Below are 22,591 nucleotides of genomic sequence, written 5' to 3'. Positions count from 1 at the left end.
GACATATCTTTTGAATGGGGTGAAAGACAACAAAAGGCTTTTGATAATATCAAGACTAGGCTCACCCAAGCTCCCATTCTTGCTCTTCCAAACTTTGAGAAAACTTTTGAGCTAGAATGTGATGCTTTTGGGGTGGGAATAGGTGCAGTTTTGTTACAAGAAGGCCATCCAATTGCCTATTTTAGTGAAAAACTAAATGGTCCTTCTCGTAACTATCCCACCTATGACAAAGAGCTATATGCTCTTGTGCGAGCTCTTCATACTTGGGAACATTATCTTGTGACAAAAGAGTTTATTATCCATAGTGATCATGAAACTCTCAAGTATTTGAAGAGCCAACACAAATTGAATAAAAGGCATGCAAAGTGGGTTGAGTACTTGGAACAATTCCCTTATGTTATCAAGTACAAGAAAGGGAAAGCTAATGTGGTGGTTGATGCACTATCAAGGAGATATACTCTCTTAGCCAAGCTTGGGTCCCAAATTCTTGGATTTGATAACATATGTGAATTGTATATTTATGATCCCTTCTGTGCTACCATTTATCATGATTGTTTCACTAAGTCCCAAGGCGGCTTTTATCTCTCAAATGGATATCTTTTCAAAGAAGGTCACCTATGTATTCCTCTAGGTTCTCATAGAAAACTTTTGATCAAAGAAATGCATGAGGGAGGACTTATGGGTCACTTTGGGGTCGCCAAAACTTTGGCCATGCTTAAAGAGAAATTCTTTTGCCCCATATGAAAAGGGAAATACAAAACCATTGCGCTAGTTGTTTGAATTGTTTGCATGCTAAGTCTAGCGCAATGCTTGTAGGGATGTATACTTCTTTGCCTGTTGCTTCCACCCCTTGGGAGGATATAAGTATGGATTTTGTCCTAGGGCTTCCAAGGACTTCTAGGGCTGTTGACTCTATATTTGTGGTGGTGGACCGTTTTCTAAAATGGCACATTTTATACCATGCCACAAAGTAGATGATGCTAGTAACATAGCAAGGTTGTTCTTTAGAGAAGTGGTTCGCCTCCATGGTTTACCCAAAACAATTGTGTTTGATATGACCTTGTGGTCTAGGCTAGGAACAAAACTTTCTTTCTCTACCTCTTGTCACCCAAAAACTGATGGGCAAACCGAGGTAGTCAATAGATCCCTTTCCACATTGCTTAGGGTTTTGTTTAAGGGGAATCATAAATCTTGGGATGAGTATCTTCCCTACATTGAATTTGCTTACAATAGAGTGGTCCATAGCACCACCAAACTCTCACCCTTTGAGTTAGTTTATGGTTTTAACCCTCTCAAACCATTGGACTTATTACCTCTTCCAACTTCTTTTGATTTTGTTCATAAAGAAGGGGTTTCTAAGTCCAAGTTCATAAAAGATTTTCATGAGAAGGTTAAACACCAAATTCAAGCGCAAGTTGAAAAGATTGCTTATTCTAAAAACAAGGGCAAGAGAGTTCGGTCTTTTAATGAAGGAGATTTAGTTTGGTTGCACTTAAGAAAGGAAAGATTTCCTAATATAAGAAAATCCAAACTTAGTCCCCGAGGTGATGGTCCATTCCAAATAATCAAGAAGATCAATAATAATGCTTATCAATTGGATCTTCCTCCAGAATATGGTGTGCATCCTACTTTCAACATTACTGATTTGATTCCTTTTGTAGGTATTTTTGATGAAGAGGGTGACCACCAAGATTTGAGGGCAAATCCTCTTCAAGGGGGAGGGGATGATGTGACCCCAACAAGCCCAAGCTCAAGTGCATCAACAAGCCCAAGCCCACATCAAGGCCCAATCACTAGAAGCATGATGAGAAAGATTCACACAGGCCTCTCACAAGATGATCAAGTCAATCATGGGCTTTTTACATTATTCACATGGGCTAAAGAAATCTCTAAAATATGAGATGATGCATGAAGGAAGTAGTATAGATTTAAATTGGGCCATTGTTTAGGCCTTGTTTTTCTAGAATAATAAGTCAAACAATGTGTAGTTGAATTGATAAAATTGGGCTTGACTAAGCCCAATAGGAGATTTGGCCATGAGCTACCAAAGGTCAAAGGTAGACTAAGTGGAAGTCAACATTCCTTCCTACACCTCATGGATCATGCATCCCATGGAGCCAAGTCCACACTCTACCCATGTGCCTCCTTCATCCAAGGGCTAAGAGAGTGTCTTCTTTTCCAAGTCTTCATCCAAAGGCTAGGAAGATGCCTCCTTCTCCAAGCCACCATCCAAGGGTGATGATTAAAGCTTCTCCTCCAAGCTTGATCTAAGGGCCAAGAATTAGTCTAGCTTTTAGGCTCACATATAAAAGCCAAAAGTAGACCATTTGTACATTTTAACTCTTGAAATTTCTAATAGAATGTTTGTGTTGAGATCACTCCACTCTTCTATTATTTTGAGAGCATACATGGCTAACCTTCTCCTTGATCTCCTCTAGCCACCTTCCATACCATAGTTCCACTTCTACTCTTCATCTTCACCAAAAACCTTCATTGCCTAAAGCTCTTCTTGCTCTTATCTTCATTTCCGCTGCATTTCATCTTCTTTTTTGTGTCTTCCATGGATCTCCTTCCTCTCCTACACCTAGGATGTCCATCAATACTTATTCTTGATTGTCATCTTGTTTAGCTGCCTGTAGTCCACACATAGGCGTGAGCTCCCATCCTTCTTTTTCACCAACAGAACTGGTGCTCCCAAAGGCGAAGTGTTGGGTCAGATAAACTGCTTCGCCATCAACTCCGCAATCTGTTTCTTAAGTTCAACCAACTCTGTCGGAGCCATTCGGTATGGAGCCATCGACACCGGACCCGTCTCCGGTACTAGATTGATAGAGAACTCCACCTCTCTATGGGGAGGTAGCCCTGGCACCTCCTCGGAGAATACATCCTCGAATTCCTGCACCACTAGTATGGCAGACTCCATCTTTCCTCCTTCCACCCCTAGATGTGTGATGATCACAAAGCACTGTGCACCATCTCGCAGTTCCTTCAGAACCCCTTGGGATGACAACAACTCAAGCTCCTCTGAGTCGGGGAATAATAATCTCTTTTCTCGGCAGTCGATAAGGATGCGATTAGTAGAGAGTCAATCCATCCCTAAGATCACTTCCAACTCTTGTAGAGGTAGACAGATCAGATTCACTTTGTACTTCCGCCTTTCTACCTCCACCTGATACCTAACGCACAAGGACGACGTCCTGACCAAACCCGATGTCGGAATAGACACCACAAGTTCACACTCTAACTCACACATCGGCAGACTCAACTTTTTCACACATGCATCTGACACAAATGAGTGTGTCGCTCCAGAGTCATATAGTACAAAACAAGCTTTCCCAGCTATCAAACAATGACCTATAACAAGGTTACCTGAGCCTCCAGCCTCCGCTCCGGTCATGGCGTACACCCTATTGGTCGCCTGAGGCCTATTGCCTCTGTGCCTCTGCTGGTTCTGTGCAGGAGCCTATACTGGAGGTCGCGTCACTACTCTAGCAAGGGTGGGGCAGTCCCTCCCAAAGTGGCCCTCCTTGCCACAGTTGTTGCACTTCTTGAAGCCTGCAAGTTGGGGGCAGACATTCCTCTTGTGCGGTCCCCCACACTGGTAGCACTTAATCCAGTTCCGCTAGGAAGAAGACTCCCTAGACCCCTGAGACTGGAAATGGGGCCTAGTATAGGGCTTCCTCCTCTCCTCGTGCCTATGCCTGGACCCAGATGGTCCTCCCACTCTCTGTTGTGATGGGCGCTGAGTTCCAACCTCTACCCTTATATTCTCCATGACCCTTGCCTTCTCCACCAAGGCGGCAAAGTCCTTGATGGATTGTGGGGCCACCATCAGACGAAGGTCTCCACGGCGGCCGTTCTCGAACTTCCTGCATCGCCACTTTTCATCTAGTGGCATGGTGTAGAAACGGCTGAGATGCTTGAACTTTTTCGCATAGTCGGTCTGATGAGTGCGTATTTTTGCCCTCATTTAATGTTTAATTCTGGGTATTTAATTGAATTTGTGTGCCTAAAGAGTGATTTAATTGATAATTCTGATAATTAGGTTGTTTGAGCTTGTGTGATAAAAATGTCTTAAAAAGTGATTTTTAGCTGCATAAATTATTTTTGGATATTTTAACGTTTGTTGATGCAGTTGAAGTTAAGTTTTAAGCTCATTTAGAGGTGTGGAAATAAATTGATTAAAGCTTCATGACACCTTAAAGATAAATCAAAGAATAAGAAATGATCAAAAGCACAAAAATTCAGGCCAAGCATTACATGAAGACGGCAAGGAAAGCTTGAAAAAGTGAAGAAGTTTGGCTAAACCAAGAAGAGAGGAAAGAAAAATTGGACCTTGCAATTTTCTTTATCTTTATGATAGAAGATAATTTGAGAAAAATATATCTTAGATATTTTATTTGATATTTTTAAATAATTATCTTATTTAATTATATCATAAAATATTAAAAGATAATAACTACCAAATCTTTTTAAATATGACAAGATCTTCTGGAATCTTTTTAGATCCACAACAAACAAATATATCTTGAAGATATTGGATTATTTAGAAGATAATTTGAGGAGATTGCAAAGTGTTGATTTGGAAAATTAATACAAATATTAATTGGTGATAATTTATCATATATCTTTAAGTAATTAATTTATTTAATTATATTAGATATTGATATTATCAACCAACTATATTTGTCAAATACTCTAAATCTCTCCAAATATTTTTAAATATTTATATTTATCTTTATTTTAAAAGATATTTGAGAGATTTTAGCAACAGAAAAGCCCAGTCCAATTCCTATATAAAGAGACCAAGGGAGAAGTAAAAAAACAAGCTCGGGACTTCGGAGTTTAGGAACCCTCAGGGGGGCCTAATTTCGTTTCCTTTCTCTCTCTATTCTTCTTTTATTTCTATTTTGTATTTCATGGAGTGCTAAACTTCTTGGGTTGATTCCATTGTAATTTCATTATGGATTCTGAGGTTAGAATGAATTAATTTCTTTGTTCTTTTTATTATTGTTGAGGTTTTAATTCATCTATGTCTTTTATCTTTGAATCACGTAAAAAGTAATGATTTTAAATCTATATGCATGTTAATCATATGAGTTCAAGGGTTTTTAAATTTAATTGAGACTTTACTTTGATTTTATTTAGAAACTTTCATATGATTAAATGAGTTTTTACCAATAATTGAGACTTTACTTTGGTTAAAGGTATTTACTCTAACTACAATTAATTGAGACTTTACTTTGATTAGTTAAGCTTTTTATTTGGTGAGAAGATAAAAGAATAGACATGATTAGGCATAGTAAAATTTGATTGAGACTGTACTTTGGTTGAATTTACTGTGGATAATCTAAAAGTTCTCACTTTTGATTGAGACTGTACTTTGGTTAAAAGTGAGAACGCCAACAAATTAATTGAGACTTTACATTGATTAATTTGTAAATCTATAACAATAATTAATTGAGCAATAATCTTTAGATAACCGATGATGAATTTATTTTGAAAAAGCAATGGAATCAATCTATTTTCTTTACTATTGTTTTTATTTCTTTTTATCTTTTAAATTTTATTTCTATCTGTGTTTATCTTAATCCCCACATTTTTATTATTTTATTTGACTAACTCTTTTGTATAGAATTTATAAGAACTAATTTGTTAAAAATCAATTCCGTGTTCGTTGGGAGACGACTTTGGGTTACTTTACCCTTTCTATTTTGTTGACTACTTTCTTAATAATACTGAAGTTGTTATAGATAAGTAGTATTAATTTGATCGCGTAGAAACGGCTGAGATGCTTGAACTTTTTCGCATAGTCGGTCATAGATCCGTTCCCTTGAGTTAGCTGTAGAAACTCCACCTCTTTAGCATACTTAACGCTATTGGGGAAGTACTCAGAGAGAAATTTTCTCCTAAAGACTTCCCAAATAATTACTTCCTGCCTCTCCTTCATCATGGACTTCATACAGACCCACCAGTGCTCAGCCTCACCCGTGAGCATATACACCGCGAATGCCAGTCTACTCTCCTCTGGGCATATCTTGGCATCAAATATCCTCTCCAGGTCTTTCAGCCACTAGTCTGCTGCGTCTGGACTGGTCTTGCCTTCAAACTTCACGGGGTGGTGTTTTAGAAAGTCCTCCAGACTCCACTCCCTAGCCGTAGGTCATGGCTCCGGGCCAAAAGTAAGGGCAGCTACCCTGTCCTCCTCCAATTGGCAGAGCGCCTCCATGTGCTGTCTGTGAGCATCCTTAGCAGCCGCCCTAGCAGCCTCCATCTGCTGCATCACCAATTGCTGCTGTTCAAGCGTTGTTGCCTATCGCTGCATTGATGCTTCATGTTGTTGCATCATTGCCGTACTTTGCTGCGTCATAGCAGCTACCATTGCTTCAATCGCTCGGGCGATATCTGGCACATCGCCCTGGGAAGATTGCGGGGTCCTACGAGACGGTGCCATAATTCACTGGCACACAGAAAATCACTTGGTTAGGCTCGATAAGTCAGGAATTAACGAAGAATACTCAGAAAGACACAGAGAAAGCTAAGCGGACACCCAAGTCCACAGACTTAAGGATCGACCGCTCTGATACCATAAATGTAACATCCCAAAACTGAATAACCTCAATTAATAAACCATCACATACATGAATATTCAGAGAGTACGGGGTTTAGGGTAAGAAGGTATACAATACGTCAAATATACCCGAATTACAAGAAAAGGGCCCACATGGCCCAACCAGAAATGTACTGAAAAGAACACAAATAAATATACTAGGTCTTGTTCGGACAAGAAAACATAAATAATAAAATCCTCCATTCATGGGCCCCACAGTGGGCCCAACACCTGTCCAATCCATCAAGCTGCAACATTCCTATTTCCATCACCATTGCTAGGGGTTCTCACATCTGCTCACATCAACAAGGTTGATCATCATTGCAAAGGAAGAGACCACGCATAACACACAAGCAAGCGAAAGGGTAAGCTAGCGAATAAATCATCATATTAGGCACTCAACATACCATTTCACATTCAAGCATACATAGCAGACACCCACATGTGAAGTATCCATCCATATAAAACCCTAAGATTTAACTATCGGGATACGTAACTGAGGCACCACCACGTGGTCTTCATGGAATTACGCCCTGGCCTTGAGGAACCACCACGACCCCCCGTGGAATTACGTCCTTTTTGTCGAGGCACCACCAGGGACTCCCCTTAAGAGGGTCCATGGGATTACGTCCAACCGATGAGGCGCCACCAAGATCTCTCACTACAAGAGTCATGGAATTATGCCCTACCAATGCTTTAAACATGTTCCGCCCACCAATCAAGAATTTCCCATAACATAAATATCATGTACAATCAACAATTCATACAATTCATGCTTTCCAATTCATACCCAATCAAACAACATGCCATTTCCATTTCAAATGTACATATTAATCGTGCCATCATCACACAGCCATTCTAGTAAAGCATTTGGGTCAGATAGACAAACCACATATCGCTGAACCACTCAATAACAACATCAAAACCCGCCTACTGCCTCGCTCAAGCTAACATGGCTCGCTCAGGTGAGACGGATCCTCTCGCTCAGGCGAGTCACATCTCGCCTAGGCGAGGGCGCGATGAGGGGATAGGGAACTCTGCGAGGTCTAGCTCAGGCGTGTCCCTTCTCGCCTAGGCAAGAGCACTCCTCGTCAAAAAGAATGCACGTCGCCTATGCGACAATTTGTGCAACAAAAACCTGGGCAAGCCTCTGATAATCTCGCCTAGGCGAGACTAGCTCGCTTGGGCGAGAAAACCAGCACTCACCATTGTTTTCTCGTACAGCAGCCAAAACCACGAACCAAAACATGGTTTAACTCAATCCAAATCGAACACAACAACAATCAAACCATATAGACACGAAATGATGACAAAACAGCGAAAAAACACAACAACCAAGGGTCCTAGCTTCCCTTACCTAGAATGAGCTAGCAAAATAACTTTGACACCTAAGCGCACCACTACAGCAGCTCCACGAGAAGATTGAAGAGCTAGAGATAGTGGCACAGAAGGGAGATTAGGTTTACTATAGTGAATCCCAACATAGAACATGAAAAATAACTTAGAGAGGGTTTAAGGTCATGGAACAAACTTATGTGCAGGAGCAACGAGGTTGAACTAACTCGAACGGAACGGAACACCAAACCCTAGCAGAGACGGCAGCAACAGCTCAAGGGTGTGTGGAAATCTGTTTTACGCAAAAGTACCAAAATTAGGGTTTTGGGCAGCTTTAGGTCAGTTTTTCCTTTTTTGAGCCAGCCCTCCGGCCCAAAGGTTAGGACAACCTTAAGGAAAAGGGCAGCACGAAAAGTGGGCCTTACAAATACTCTCGCTCCCCCCTGACCGCTCACTACTCGGACTTGACAAGGAAAACCTATCACTACTAGTAGACATACCTATTCTATTTTAGGAAGACGGCGGAAATAAGTAAGATATCGGACACGATCTCACGCAAACAGACAGCTCCTCCAAATTCTTGCGAATGAACCAAAGTGAAGTCCTTCTTTTCTTATACACTTGTATTTATAGTTATCATCTCAAATGCTTCAACTTTTCCCGCAAAAAAACAATGATTAAACGAAACGTCACAACGCACACCAAAGGTCACCAAACTCAAAATGACGGCACAAAACCCCTTTGACTAGACCTCTGACATTTGCCACCCCTTCACCTGCCACAAACCTATTCAGATTATAAGCTTTAACATTGTTCATCACACTTAAAGGTTGGGGGACTAGTGTACTACACCTAGGTGACCTAACAAAACACACCAACACTTCTCATCCTTTGTCGCTCTAGATACACCTACACTGGTTGGGGGACTGGTGTAGTACACCTTGGCGGCTTAGCCTGAATAAATACCCCCAAACAACTATCAAATGAACCAATCAAGCATGCGTAAGCGGCCTAAGTCGCCTACATCAGAGGATAAAACGAGAACCTGCCAACTATTCCAGACTTAAGGCATTACAGGTAAGACCCTTAGGCCTATGAGTGCAGAAATGGTATATTACAACAAGATATTACATCAATTACATGAAAAACGATGTAATATAGTGTGCGGTGGCATTTTTGGAATTTCTGCGAACTATATTACATCGGTTTCCCAACACACCCGATGTAATACCCATTTTTTTAAAAAAAAATTAAATAAAAAATAGGTTGAGCAGTTATACTGCATCGGTTGCCCCGTTTAACCGATGTAGTACGCATTTTTTTTCTCAGTAGGGGTTTCCCCCTCATTTCTCCTTTTCGTCTTCGCACTTTCTTCATTCTCTTCGCTCTTCGTTCCCAACCACCACACCGCACCACAGCAACAACGCACGGCCACCACACCACACAAGCACCGCACGGCCACCGCACCACACCAACATCGTAGGTTCTCCTCACGCGGCCGCTCCTCCACGCAACCATTCCTCTGCACAAGCATCGCGTAGGCGCTTCACACCAACACCGCACGACCACCGCAGCACACCGCAGGTTCTCCTCGCGCGGCCGATACTCCACGCAACCACTCCTCTGCGCAGGCGTTGCGCTTTCTCTCCTCTGCGCAGCCACTCCTCTCCTCCACGTACACCCTCTCCGCGTTGTCGCTCTTCGTTCAACGCAGCATCTCCTCCACCTTCGCGAATCAGGCCACCATTCACGGAGTCGCTCTCCGCTATTCGAACAACGACGCCGCTGCTTGGGAGTTCTTCCGCCGTTAGTCGAGTTCCGAATCGCGCTCCGAACCGCGCCCATTCGCGCTGCCGTCATTCCATCGCACCACCGCGTCGTCGAGGGTTCTCCAACGTTGGTGGTCTAAAGCTTCTCGCTTACTGTTGTTGTCGTTGGTTTTCCACTACTGCCGCTACCCACTGCTACCACCGCTTCCCGCTGTTGCCGCCGTCGCTTGTCCCCCATCCTATCTGTTGTCGCTGCACTTTATTCATTTTTCAGGGCTCCTTTAAGTGTTGCATTGTTGTCTGAAGTTCAAACACAGTGGGCAACGATTCTTACCTCCTCACGGTTAGTTTTTTTAAATTTTTTAAATTTTATTTTTTATATTTGTTAGAATTAGAATTAATTTTAAATTTGAATTGAATACCTAATTAAGATTGTATTTGTTGTTGTATGTTTGCGGTTATTATTGAACGTGTTCGTTGAGTCCAAAGGTGTCCGACCCTCGGTAATGTTTTTAGAAAAGATTTTTAGTGGTTTCAATCAATGATTTAAAGATGTTTTTCAATCATCAAGAAAATGATTCTTATCAACTTTAACTGTTCATTTAGACAGTTGGAGAATATTGAATGCAAGTATAAACGAGCTTTTTATGTTGTGTAGTAATGGATCGGAGTTGGGTGCATGCTAGTCGAATTACTGATGTGTATGAGAATGGCGTTGAAGAGTTTCTTCAATTTGCTCAGCGAAATGCAACACTCGTGAATGAAAATATTATTGCCCTTGTGTTAATTGTTTGAATGTTAGACGATAATAAATATAGTTGATAAGAGAACATCTCATATGTGACGGTTTCTTAAAGAGTTATAGAACGTGGACCTGGCATGGTGAAGTTGTAAACCTCTCAAGTATACCTCAATCTCAAGAGTCGAATGTATATCATGAAGATCGCATGGAGGATATGATTGATGATATTAGAGAAGACAATTTTAAAAGCGCACAACTGTATGAGTCATTAAAAGATGATTCAGAAAAATCTTTATACCCCGATTGTACAAGATTCATGCGTTTGTCAGCAATATTAAAATTATTTAACATCAAGGCAAGAAATGGGTGGACCGATAGAAGTTTCACTGAATTTTTTGAATTATTGCATGAAATGCTCCCAGAGGGGAATATATTGCCAACCCGGCACTATGAAGCAAAGAAGATACTATGTCCGATGGGTATGGAGTACCAGAAAATACATGTTTGTCCAAATGATTATATATTATATAGAAAAGAGTTTGAAACATTGACTAAGTGTCCAAGATGCAGGGTATCACGATTCAAAGTGAAGGATGATGACGTGGATGAAGATAACATGAAGAAGGGCCCTCCTGCAAAAGTGTTATGGTATCTTCCAATCATACCACGATTTAAACGTTTATTTGCCAATGTTAATGATGCAAAAAACCTTGTTTGGCATGCAAATGGAAGAAAGCGTGATGGATTGTTACGACACGCAGCTGACTCACCTCAATGGAAGAAAATTGATACTCTTTATCCACAGTTTGGGAGTGATCCAAGAAATTTGAGGCTTGGTCTTGTAGCAGATGGGATGAATCCTTACGGTAATTTAAGTACCAAGCATAGTTTGTGGCTTTTTTTGTTGATCATTTACAACTTGCCTCATTGGTTGTCTATGAAGAGAAAATACATGATGTTATCAATAATGATATCAGGACCAAAGCAACCAGGAAATGATATTAATGTTTACCTAACTCCATTGATAGAAGATTTGAGATTGTTGTGGGATGAAGGAGTGGAGGTGTTTGATGCACATGGAAATGACAATTTCAATGTGCGAGCTTTGTTATTTTGCATAATCAATGACTTTCCGGCATATGGAAACTTAAGCGGTTATAGTGTGAAGGGACATTATGCTTGTCCGATATGTGAAGAAAACACAAGTTATCATCAACTCAAACATGGCAGGAAGACATGTTACATTGGTCATCGAAAATTTCTAAGACGTAATCACCCATATCGTAGGTTGAAAAAGGCTTTCAATGGATTTCAAAAGGATAAAATTGCACCTCCACCCTTAACTGGAGAAGAAGTTTATGAGCGAGTGTGTCAAGTCAATGTGACATTTGGAAAAATACTAAAGAAACCTATCATGAAAAACATTTGGAAGAAAAACTCAATATTCTTTCAACTTCCATATTGGGCCAAATTAGATGTCAGGCATTGTATTGATGTAATGCATGTGGAAAAGAATGTTTGTGATAGTATAATTGGGACATTGCTTAACATTAAAGGGAAAACAAAGGATGATGTAAATTCTCGTAAAGATCTAGTTGAGATGGGTCTTCGCTTGGAGTTACAACCACAAGCTTATGGTAAAAGGACTTATTTGCCTCCAGCATGTCATACTTTGTCAAAAGTTGAGAAGAAAAGTTTTTATGCATGCCTCCGCGAAATGAAAGTACCACAAGGATACTCTTCAAATATTAAGAGTCTTGTTTCAATGGAAGATTTGAAACTTGTTGGCTTGAAATCTCATGACTGCCATGTTCTCATGCAACAACTTCTCCCAGTGGGTATTCGTGGCATCTTACCTATGAATGTAAGACAAGTCATCACTCATCTATGCATATTTTTTAATAGTATTTGTCAGAAAGTAATTGAGCCAAACACATTAAATGACTTGGAAAATGAAGTTGTCATTATCTTATGTCAACTAGAAATGTATTTCCCTCCTTCATTTTTTGACATCATGGTCCACTTAATAGTCCATCGAGTAAGGGAGATTAAAATATGTGGCCTTGTGTTTTTAAGATGGATGTACCCAGTTGAGCGATATATGAAGATATTGAAAGGGTATGTGAAGAATACTTATCGACCAGAAGCATCTATTATTGAGAGATATATTGCTGAGGAAGCAATTTAGTTTTGTACAGAATATTTGTCAGATGTTGAAGTCATTGGCCTTCCAAAGTCAAGACATGAAGAAGAAATGAAGGTAAAGGCACACGGGGTGTAAAGGTTGTTCGAAAAGATCAACATGAAGTCCTCCAGGCACATTTCTATATATTGAATAATACTAATGATGTTATCCCTTACATTGACTCACATAAAAGCTTGTTGAAGTCAATGAATCCTCGGGCAAATGAAAAGTGGTTGTTGATTGAACATAACAAGACTTTTATGAAATGGTTTAAAGAAAAAATTAGTCAAGAAGATTATGATGTTGAGCATTTAAAATGGTTAGCTAGAGGGCTGAACTTTGATGTTATAACATGGACCGGATATGACATTAATATGTTGTCTTTTTATACAAAGGCGGAAGATGACAAAAATACTATGCAAAATAGTGGTGTGACCCTTGAAGCTGAATCAATGCACTTTTCTAGTTCAAAAGACAATAATCTTGTTATGGCTTCTATAAGTTATTATGGTGTCATTGAAGAAATCTGGGAGGTGGATTATATCAAATTTAGAGTACCTGTATTTAAGTGCAAATGGGTTGACATCAATACAGGAGTACATGTTGATGAGTTGGGATTTACTCTAGTTGATCTTAAGAAGGTTTCCTATAAGGAAGATCCTTTTATCATGGCATACCAAGCAAAACAAGTTTTTTACGTCAATGATCCTTCAAATGAGAGATGGTCAAGTGTTCTTCAAGAAAAAGTTAAGCATGATGGTCATGATCATGATGAGTCAGCACTGAATCTTATAGATACTCCTTCACTGTTAAGGCGAATACCTCCAATGAATGATGAAGTTGATAATGATGAAGTTATATTTGTTATAGTTAACAATTTCTTTTTGAATACAATGTTTAAAATTAATAGTTCTATTTTGCAGTTAACATGGCTGAGTCATCAAAGAAGACTCGAGAAGCTACACGTATGAAACATCTAGCTCTTAAACGATAAACTAAGGGTAAAGTTCATGTTGCAATAGACCCTGACACATGAAGAGCTAAAGGACCCAATCGAAATGATTTTGTTATTTATTTAGGTGTCTTAGCTCGATCAAAGGTGTCCATTTTAGTACCTAAATGGGATCATGTGACAGAAGCAGAAAGAAACATGATTTGGCAGGATATTCGTGTAAGTTATTTGCTCAACTTATATATATTAACTCATTAATTATGATTTTGAATATTAATTACTTATGACCAATATCTTATTTTGTAGTCAAACTTTGAATTTGAAACTTCCAATTCCATAAGGATTAAGATAATGTCATCAGTAGCCTCAAAATGGCGACAATTCAAGACTAATTTGATTAGCTTTTACGTCTTTGGAAAATATAAAGACAAAAGACCTTGTGAAATGTATGGCATAGATGAGGAGACATGGCAATTGTTTATTCAGACTCGATTGGATCCTTCTTGGCAGGTATATTTTTTGTTGATGTTACACTTTGATAAATTCATAGTGCCATTCACTATTTATGAATATTGTTTCTTTAACAGGAAAAGAGAAAGAAAGCTCAAGCTATCCAACAAAATAATACTACTCCTCACAGACTTTCTCGAGGAGGATATGACTTATTGGAAAAGAGAATGATGGAAGAGAAGTTAAAGAAACAAATAGACATAGCTGCTGCTGAAGAAGTTCCTTCTCCCCCATCTCCTCCTAGCCGACATGAGAAATGGAAGATGGCTCGTACAAAAGCAGGAGGACAAATGACATATGAGAAATCAATGATGATTGCTAAAAGAATTGTAAGTTACAATGGAGATGGTGTAGCAATTATTTATTGTAATTTGTATTATAAGTGACAATGTATTCTTTTTTGCAGGATGAACTTGTAGAACAAAGTTCACAAGGTAATTTTGTCTCTCATGGTCGTCGTGACATATTGACCACTGCTATTGGTAGTGAAGAACACCCTGGTCGTGTGCGTACTGCTGGTTTTGGTGTGGGTGTGAGACAATATTTTGGATCATGTCCTCGACCCAACACTTCTGCGGCACCTATGACTCAAGAGATGATGGAGCAATTTTCTCAGCAAATAAGGAGACAAGTTACTAAAGATTTAAGGCGTGAGTGGGAGCAACGATGGGAGTCCATGTCCACCAACCATAATGTGCTGAATCCAAATGAAGATGAGGACATAGAGACTGATATCTCCTATTGCTGTAAGTTTTTTGTTGGAGGTGTTCCTCATTTTATGGCCATTGGGAGAGTCTATCCAGGTGGGTCCACCATGCACATTGTGCCAATGCTAGATGATTTGGTTAGAGTGGTGGTTGAAGACATTAGAGATGCCACTGCTCCAGTACCAGTGCCCACAAGGGAGGTGCAAGTAGTAGGAGACACAATTGGAACATTTATCTCATGGCCAAAAGAATTAATCAAGTCAATTTCAAGAAAAAAGGTATGTTTTTCTTAATTACATTTGTACATAACTTTTAACACACATCATATTTAAGTTTGTTAGTATGTTTTATAAGACCCTATGATTAGACAAAAGTCCCCAATTATATCTCATGCAAGCCTTGAGCCCGATTATGAGCCTGAGGATGAGCCTGAGGATGAGTCCGAGGATGAGCCCGAGGATGAGCCCGTGGATGAGCCTGAGCTCGAGCCCCTATCTCATCAGAATGGTAATCCAATTTAGGGGTTGATTGTGGCTTCTTCTGATTTGTATCAAGAACCTTTTCCCATTCCTTGGGATGCAACAATATTTGGCGTTGACAATGGCAATATACCTTTGTATGTCAACATGTCAGATTTGTGGGAAATAATAGAGGGTAATCATATGTTGAACATTGCAGTCATTCAACTTTGGATTATGTGAGTGCACTCTAAATTTAGATTTTGCATTTATCTTGTGTTTTTTGTGAAATCAACCTTAGCCTTCTGAAATTGTGTGAATGTAGGTATATAAATGAATTAATTGTCAATGCGGGGCACAATGATATTTATGGTTTCCTTGAGCCTCAAATTATACAAAAGTTTGGGAATAGATCAATGCACACTCAAAGATATATTCAACGATGGATTCATGAATCCAAGAAAAGAATTGACATCGCCCCTTATATTGAAGGGTAAGTTGGACTCTTACTTTAGTTATTATCTAACTAATTTCATATCACTAACTAAAATTCTTATTTAGCAGGTGTCATTGGCAATTGATTATTATTTGCCCCATAGACCGTATTGTCATATGGTTTTGTTCATTGCACAAGAAGCCAAGCAAAGAAATGAAAACTTTAATACAAAGGTATGTGTTCATTACAAATGTAATGTGTTTTATCATAATTATATTGTAAATTACTAATGACTTTTATTTTAGTGCTATTAATGTAAGTGGTGTCTTGGATGGTAAATCCACTGCATCTTCATCTCATCCTGATTGGATTTATCCTAAGGTATGTACTTTGCATTGAATCTACATATTATCAACTAAATCTCTTAGTTCTTCATATATTAATTACATAATTTTCATATATTAGTGCAATAGGCAACGTGGAAGCTTTGAGTGTGGATACTACATTATGCATTGGATGTGGACCATAGCTCGTGCTACCATTGTTGATTCATGGGCCAATGTAAGAGTTATAATTTAATTATTGATGTTTAACTTTGCTTCCTATGATACACCATAATTAATATATTCCATATTTCAGGTTTTTGATGGAGTCGAGCCCTTGGGTAACGATAAAATTGAAGAAATTCGCAAGGAATGGGCAAGATATTTTTTGAGGCTAAAACATTAGTTTTGATAGCCATTTAGAAATGTTTTATTTTTCATATTTAAGGTATTTTGTGGCTTTAACATTTAGCCTTATAGTTTTGATAGGGTAAATGATTGTATCTTAGGAAACGAAAATTTGAATTGTCTGGAATCTAGATTTTTTGTGACTTTTGCAGGTTATTGGATAGTTCCCAAAACAAATCAGCTTTTGAAAAAAAAACACGTCCCTATTACAGCGGTTGTGACCATGTAATATGTTACAGACTCTGTTTTTTATTTTCAAAGCGCTTATAGCGGTTAAAGTTGCACCGAGGTAATATGTTACAGATATTACAGCGGTTTCGGGGACCGATGTAATATATCAAACACTTACTATATCGAGAACTACCACATCGGTGAGAAAACCGATGTAATAGGCCCAAAATAACCGATGTAATAGGCTTTTTCTATACTAGTGGAGTACAATTCAGCCACGACTTCAACAATCGTGACCACCGAAATATTGAGTATTGCGTTCACACATCCGCTGCAACCCACTCGTATCCTGCCTTTGCCGGCCAACAGCTCTCCGCCAACTCCTCTGGCGTATCCTCCCTAACTTCAACTGTTCTCTCCATAGGAATCCTCCCCACATTTCCCGGTTGCTCCCCATCACTACCACCTGACTGACTACTCTCGCTCCCCCCTGACCGCTCACTACTCAGGCTTGACAAGGAAAACCTATCACTACTAGTAGACATACCTATTCTTTTTTAGGAAGACGGCAGAAATAAGGAAGATATCGGACACGATCTCACGCAAACAGACAGCTCCCCCCAAATTCTTGCGAATGAACCAAAGTGAAGTCCTTCTTTTCTCATACACTTGTATTTATAGTCATCATCTCAAATGCTTCAACTTTTCCCGCAAAAAACAATGATTAAACGAAACATCACAACGCACACCAAAGGTCACCAACCTCAAAATGACGGCGCAAAACCCCTTTGACTAGACCTTTGACATTTTTCACCCTTTCACCTACCACAAACCTATTCAAATTCTAAGCCTTAACATTGTTCATCACACTTAAAGGTTGGGGGACTAGTGTACTACACCTAGGCGACCTAACAAAACACACCAACACTTCTCATCCTTTGTCGCTCTAGATACACCGGCACAGGCTGTGGAACTGGTGTAGTACACCTTGGCGGCTTAGCCTGAATAAATACCCGCAAACAGCTATCAGATGAACCAATCAAGCATGCGTAAGCGACCTAAGCCGCCTACATCAGAGGATAAAACGAGAACCTGTCAAGTATTCCAGACTTAAGGTATTACAAGTAAGACCCCTAGGCTATGAGTGGTCAAACTAAGGGCCTGGGCCAGGCCTAGGTCCACCTACAGCTCCTAACGATGACCCAACCCATGATGTGGCCAAGCATAATTAATAATCTATAAATATGCATGGACCCTAGCAATTAAAGGTATGCATTCATTAATCCCTTAATCACGAGATTTGACTTTCTGAGAGTTCTTTGTTGACTTGAGCGTCGGAGTCTTCTCCGCAGGTAACCCCTCTTGGGTCCAAACCGGTCCAAGCCAAGACACCAGCAGATAGCATATGCCAGCCAAAAGAAAGCCTACTGAAGAGATTGTGGATTGAGGTAAGGTAACGTTTGTGTCTGACATCTCTTATTTGTTCTCCACAAGAACATGATGATTCATAATTTCACAGATTAATACAATTATGAATCATTAAATAAATAAACGACTATATATATATATATATATATATGTATGTGTGTTTGTCTGTAATTTTATTCCAGTGAATTTATTTCCTAAAAAAGTTACTAATATTATTTTTGAACAAAAAAGATTATGTTTTTATATTTTTTTTTAAGGAAACATATTATGACCTTATTTTTAATATATGACACAACGAAATATAACATCGGTTCATTTAAGAAAAAAAGTTTTTCGTAATAAAAAATAAAAGTATTATGACCTTTATTAATATTAATTAAAGAAAGCATAAATTTCTAATTTTAGTGGAGTTGACAAAGTTTCAACTTAGATAGAGTTGACAAAGTATTGATTTTAATCCTCGGTCGTATTAAGATATTTCAATTGAAATTCAATTCATAAATTATAAAAGACTTCAATTTTAGAAAAAGAAGTGAAAAATATAAATGAAATACATAAGTTAAGAAAAGGAAAAACTTGAAAAATATATTTATACTTTTTTATAAAATGTAGTACGTAAAAAGTTGTTTCAATTTTGCTTATAATAAATAATATGGATAAGATCAAAAGTAAACATTTCACTATCTATTGACATATATATGAACAAAATTCAAGGGTTATTGTGTGAAGTAAAGAATCTATAAACTCTGGAAAGTGATTGAGAAGAACACAAAGAAATATAATGATAAGAGAATAATTTTATTTCGTTTGAATTAGAGATTAAGGGTACAATTAATGACTCAATTCCCCGCATAATCAGAGAGAAGGTCAGAAAAGAAGGTGACAAGCACCTTAGCATGGATAATCGCATAAGCACTCCCTAGTGAGGCTACAATGAGCACTTGCTCCTGCTCCATATTTCTTTGGGCAATCAACCAAGTAATTATTGCTTTCGCAAAAGTCATATAGCTTCATTTGACATACTTTTCCCTCTATCATTTTCAATGGTCCATCGCTTTCTGTTTCACAAAAGATACATAATATATTCAAAGTTAAGTCATTAGTCTCAACGTCACAAACTTATTTAAAACCAAAAACCAATTCAAAACCTTATATCACATACCAATCTCAATGGAAACAACGATTAGAAGGAGCAAGACCAAAGACACCTTCATCTTCTTTCTCTTAATTTTAATTTAAATATGCTACTCCTTGTCTCATATATAGATGTGTGTGTATGTACACTTTTATGGAATTAATAGCCATCTATTTTTTTTAACCAATTTTTTAATTTTATCAGTAATGTATATATATATATATATATATATATATATATATATATATATATATATATATATATATTATATTGATCGATATGTCCTGTTTGAGTCTTTCAAAAATTATGTATGAGTCAAAGTAAAATTAATGTATGTATATCTTTTTTAATTTTAATTATAATAATGTAACTATTTTCAATTTTTATTCTTAATCCAATGATTAAATATGGTATTAAATATGTATATATATATATATATATATATAGATATAGATATAGATATAGAATTTTTTGCTGAAAATAATAAAATATTATAATTAATATTTATTTATAAGTAAAATCGATAGATTCTTCATAATTAATTTACTATTGTTCATCACATCAAATATTCATAAAAAATAAAAATGAAAGTGCAATTTAAGTTGTAAATCGTTTTAATGATATGTCAATTTATATCGGAAAAAAAACTATAAATAAGAAATTTAGGAAATAAATTATATGAAAACTTTTAAATTATTTTATTAATAAAATTTAAAAAAATTTAATTGTGGGTAATTATAATTACGTAATAGCCTGTTCTATTTCCTTTTATAATGTATGATTTGGTTGATTTATAAATGAAGCATTATATTATCCATGCTATTACATGAAATAAAAAAAAATGTTATCTATTGAAACTAATGATGTCCCAAAAATGAAATGGGAAAGAAAATTGAAAAGGAGATACATAAATATATAAAGAAAAAGAAATATGAAAAGTCATATTTTTTTTCTTTTTATGTAAAATTTAATAGCAGATTGTAACTATCTTAAAATTTTGCATAAGTCCTTGTGGAAATGACATTTGTTGAGTTTATTACATCAACTAAGTACACTTTCTAAAGGAAAATCATCACCTAACACTATAAAATATTTGCATATTAGCTCCAAAATATTTGTTGGCTATTCTACAGCTAATCCTGCGCTAAAACCTTTTCGAAAGATTAACTATCAAATTGCTAGAAAATGTTTTTTTTTTGCTAAATCCAGGTTGCTAAGTATAGAAAGATATACTTTCTCGTTATTTTGTGGTCAATTCGTCGCTAATTCCTCATTAATTGAGGTGAGAAAGTTTTATAATTTCTATATAATTTGTAGCTACTTTCTCGCAACTTTGCTCACATAAGTTTGTAGCTAATGTGTCACAACATTGCTCTCAGTACTCGGTACCTAATTTGTCACAATTTTGTTCTAGCTAATTGGTATCTTATTTGTCGCAATTTCATTCCCACCAAACAGTTGCTAGTTTTTGCAATTTTGTTCTCTCTAATCTATAGCTAATTTTTCGCACATTTGTTCTCGTTAACCCATAGTTAATTTTTCACAATTCTATTCTCACTAATCCATAGCTAATTAGTTGCAATTCTATTATCGTTAATCCTTAACAAATTTTTGCCATCGCTAATAGGAACTTGTGCCAAAATTTTGGTAGTCTCAATGAATTTCAAATTTTCTTGAGAATCCTTGAAGATATTTATTAGTTTTTAATTATAGTGTTTTGATCTTTCTATGCTTACTGGCCTTGTAGTTACTTATTGTATGCAAGGTGAAAAATTGGTTGAAAATTTGATTATTTATACTGAGATAAAGAGAACAACAAGGAGAAATAATACTAAAAGAAGATTATAGAAGCAACTAGATAAGGACAGGTAACAACAGGAAGTGTTGTCCACTTCATTTAAATTCTACAAGGACAAATTGAGCAAATGGGTGCCTAGGAATATAGGTGGAACAAGGAATCAATGTTTTCGTGGATACGAGACTTGTTAAGCTTATTCATGGATACAAGATGTGTTAAGGTTTTTACGTCAACTCAATATTGTTGCTGAAGAAAAATCACCGCCTAACATCTGCCCTTGGACTACTACATTGAAGATGTTGACTGGATCCAGTCTTATCATCCTACACTACACCCCCTCTCCCTTTTTTGTTTTTATTCAATGCCAGAATGTTGTGTACACTTTCAATAATCGATTTTTTGATATCATTATATAGTTTTTACTTCCAAGCAATAAGCAAACATAAATTAATAACTTTCCAATTAATCTCTTCTTGTTATTGTAAAATGTTAAAGTTTTTCAAATTGTGAATTCGAAAATTAAAATGTTGAATTTCATGGTTTTGTATATTATGATTTTTAATAATCATGCTTCTCATAGTTTTTGGATTAATTAGGGAAACTTGAGTATGTTTAGGATGTGCAAGCTTTTAATGCACGAATGGTTGATTTGATTTTACAATATGATGCTTTCAAATTCTAAACAAATCACGTGCAACAATATTTTAGACAAACGAGAACTTGCAAGATTTGTTTTGATTTTGAATGTATGATGTTATACATATATACTAAAAAATCAATGCATCCATTGGTTCTGGTGCGTTGTTTGTGATGATTCATAATTGCACACATTAATACAATTATGAATTAATAAATAAATAAATGATTATATATATATATGTGTGTGTGTGTGTGTAATTTTATTCCAGTGAATTTATTTCCTAAAAAAGTTACTAATATTATTTTTGAACATAAAATATTATGTTTTTATATATAGTTTTCAACGAAAAATATTATGATCTTATTTTTAATATATGACACAACGAAATATAACACCGGTTTATTTAAGAAAAAAAGTTTTTCGTAAAAAAAAAATTATTAGGACCTTTATTAATATTAATTAAACAAAGCATAAATTTCTAATTTTAGTGGAGTTGACAAAGTTTCAACTTAGAGTTAACAAAGTATTGATTTTAATCCCCGATCGTATTAAGATATTTCAATTGAAATTCCATTCATAAATTATAAAAGACTTCAATTTTAGAATAAGAAGTGAAAAATATAAATAAAATACATAAATTTAGAAAAGGGAAAAATTGAAAAATATATTTATACTTTTTTATAATATGTAGTACGTAAAAAGTTGTTTGAATTTTGTTTATAATAACTAATATGGATAAGATCAAAAGTAAACATTTCACTATTTATTGACATATATATGAACAAAATTCAAGGGTTATTGTGTTAAGTAAAGAATATATAAACTCTAGAAAATGATTGAGAAGAGCATAAATAAATATAATGATAAGAGAATAATTTTATTTCGTTTGAATTAGAGATTAAGGGTACAATTAATGACTCAATTCCCCGCATAATCAGAGAGAAGGTCAGAAAAGAAGGTGACAAGCACCTTAGCATGGATAAT

The 22,591-nt window shown here is 36.8% G+C and overlaps 2 protein-coding genes and 1 pseudogene across 2 annotated transcripts; 2 read left to right on the top strand and 1 right to left on the bottom strand.

The window, feature by feature from the left end:
* Positions 1-2,713: 2,713 nt before the first annotated feature.
* On the bottom strand, positions 2,714-3,397 carry LOC114175214 (uncharacterized). Its single transcript, XM_028059977.2, has 2 exons — positions 3,107-3,397; positions 2,714-2,986 (listed from the first exon to the last, which is right to left on the bottom strand). The coding sequence occupies exons 1-2, from the start codon at positions 3,395-3,397 to the stop codon at positions 2,714-2,716; spliced, it is 564 nt and encodes a 187-aa protein (XP_027915778.2).
* A 6,977-nt stretch (positions 3,398-10,374) lies between these two features.
* Positions 10,375-13,612, top strand: LOC114175213 (uncharacterized; annotated as a pseudogene).
* Positions 13,613-13,791: 179 nt separating this feature from the next.
* Positions 13,792-16,599, top strand: LOC146887640 (uncharacterized). Its single transcript, XM_085670316.1, has 12 exons — positions 13,792-13,812; positions 13,900-14,103; positions 14,181-14,432; positions 14,510-15,088; positions 15,185-15,277; positions 15,332-15,507; positions 15,594-15,761; positions 15,833-15,937; positions 16,010-16,085; positions 16,170-16,265; positions 16,344-16,403; positions 16,588-16,599. The coding sequence occupies exons 1-12, from the start codon at positions 13,792-13,794 to the stop codon at positions 16,597-16,599; spliced, it is 1,842 nt and encodes a 613-aa protein (XP_085526442.1).
* The last annotated feature ends 5,992 nt before the right edge of the window (positions 16,600-22,591 follow it).

This window comes from Vigna unguiculata, chromosome 3 (assembly GCF_037176805.1).
Source record: "Vigna unguiculata cultivar grain cowpea cultivar isolate G323 ecotype 2 chromosome 3, ASM3717680v1, whole genome shotgun sequence".
Classification (NCBI taxonomy): domain Eukaryota; kingdom Viridiplantae; phylum Streptophyta; class Magnoliopsida; order Fabales; family Fabaceae; genus Vigna; species Vigna unguiculata.
The sequence above is the reverse complement of the archived record's forward strand: the minus strand, read 5'-3'. Positions and strand labels throughout refer to the sequence as shown.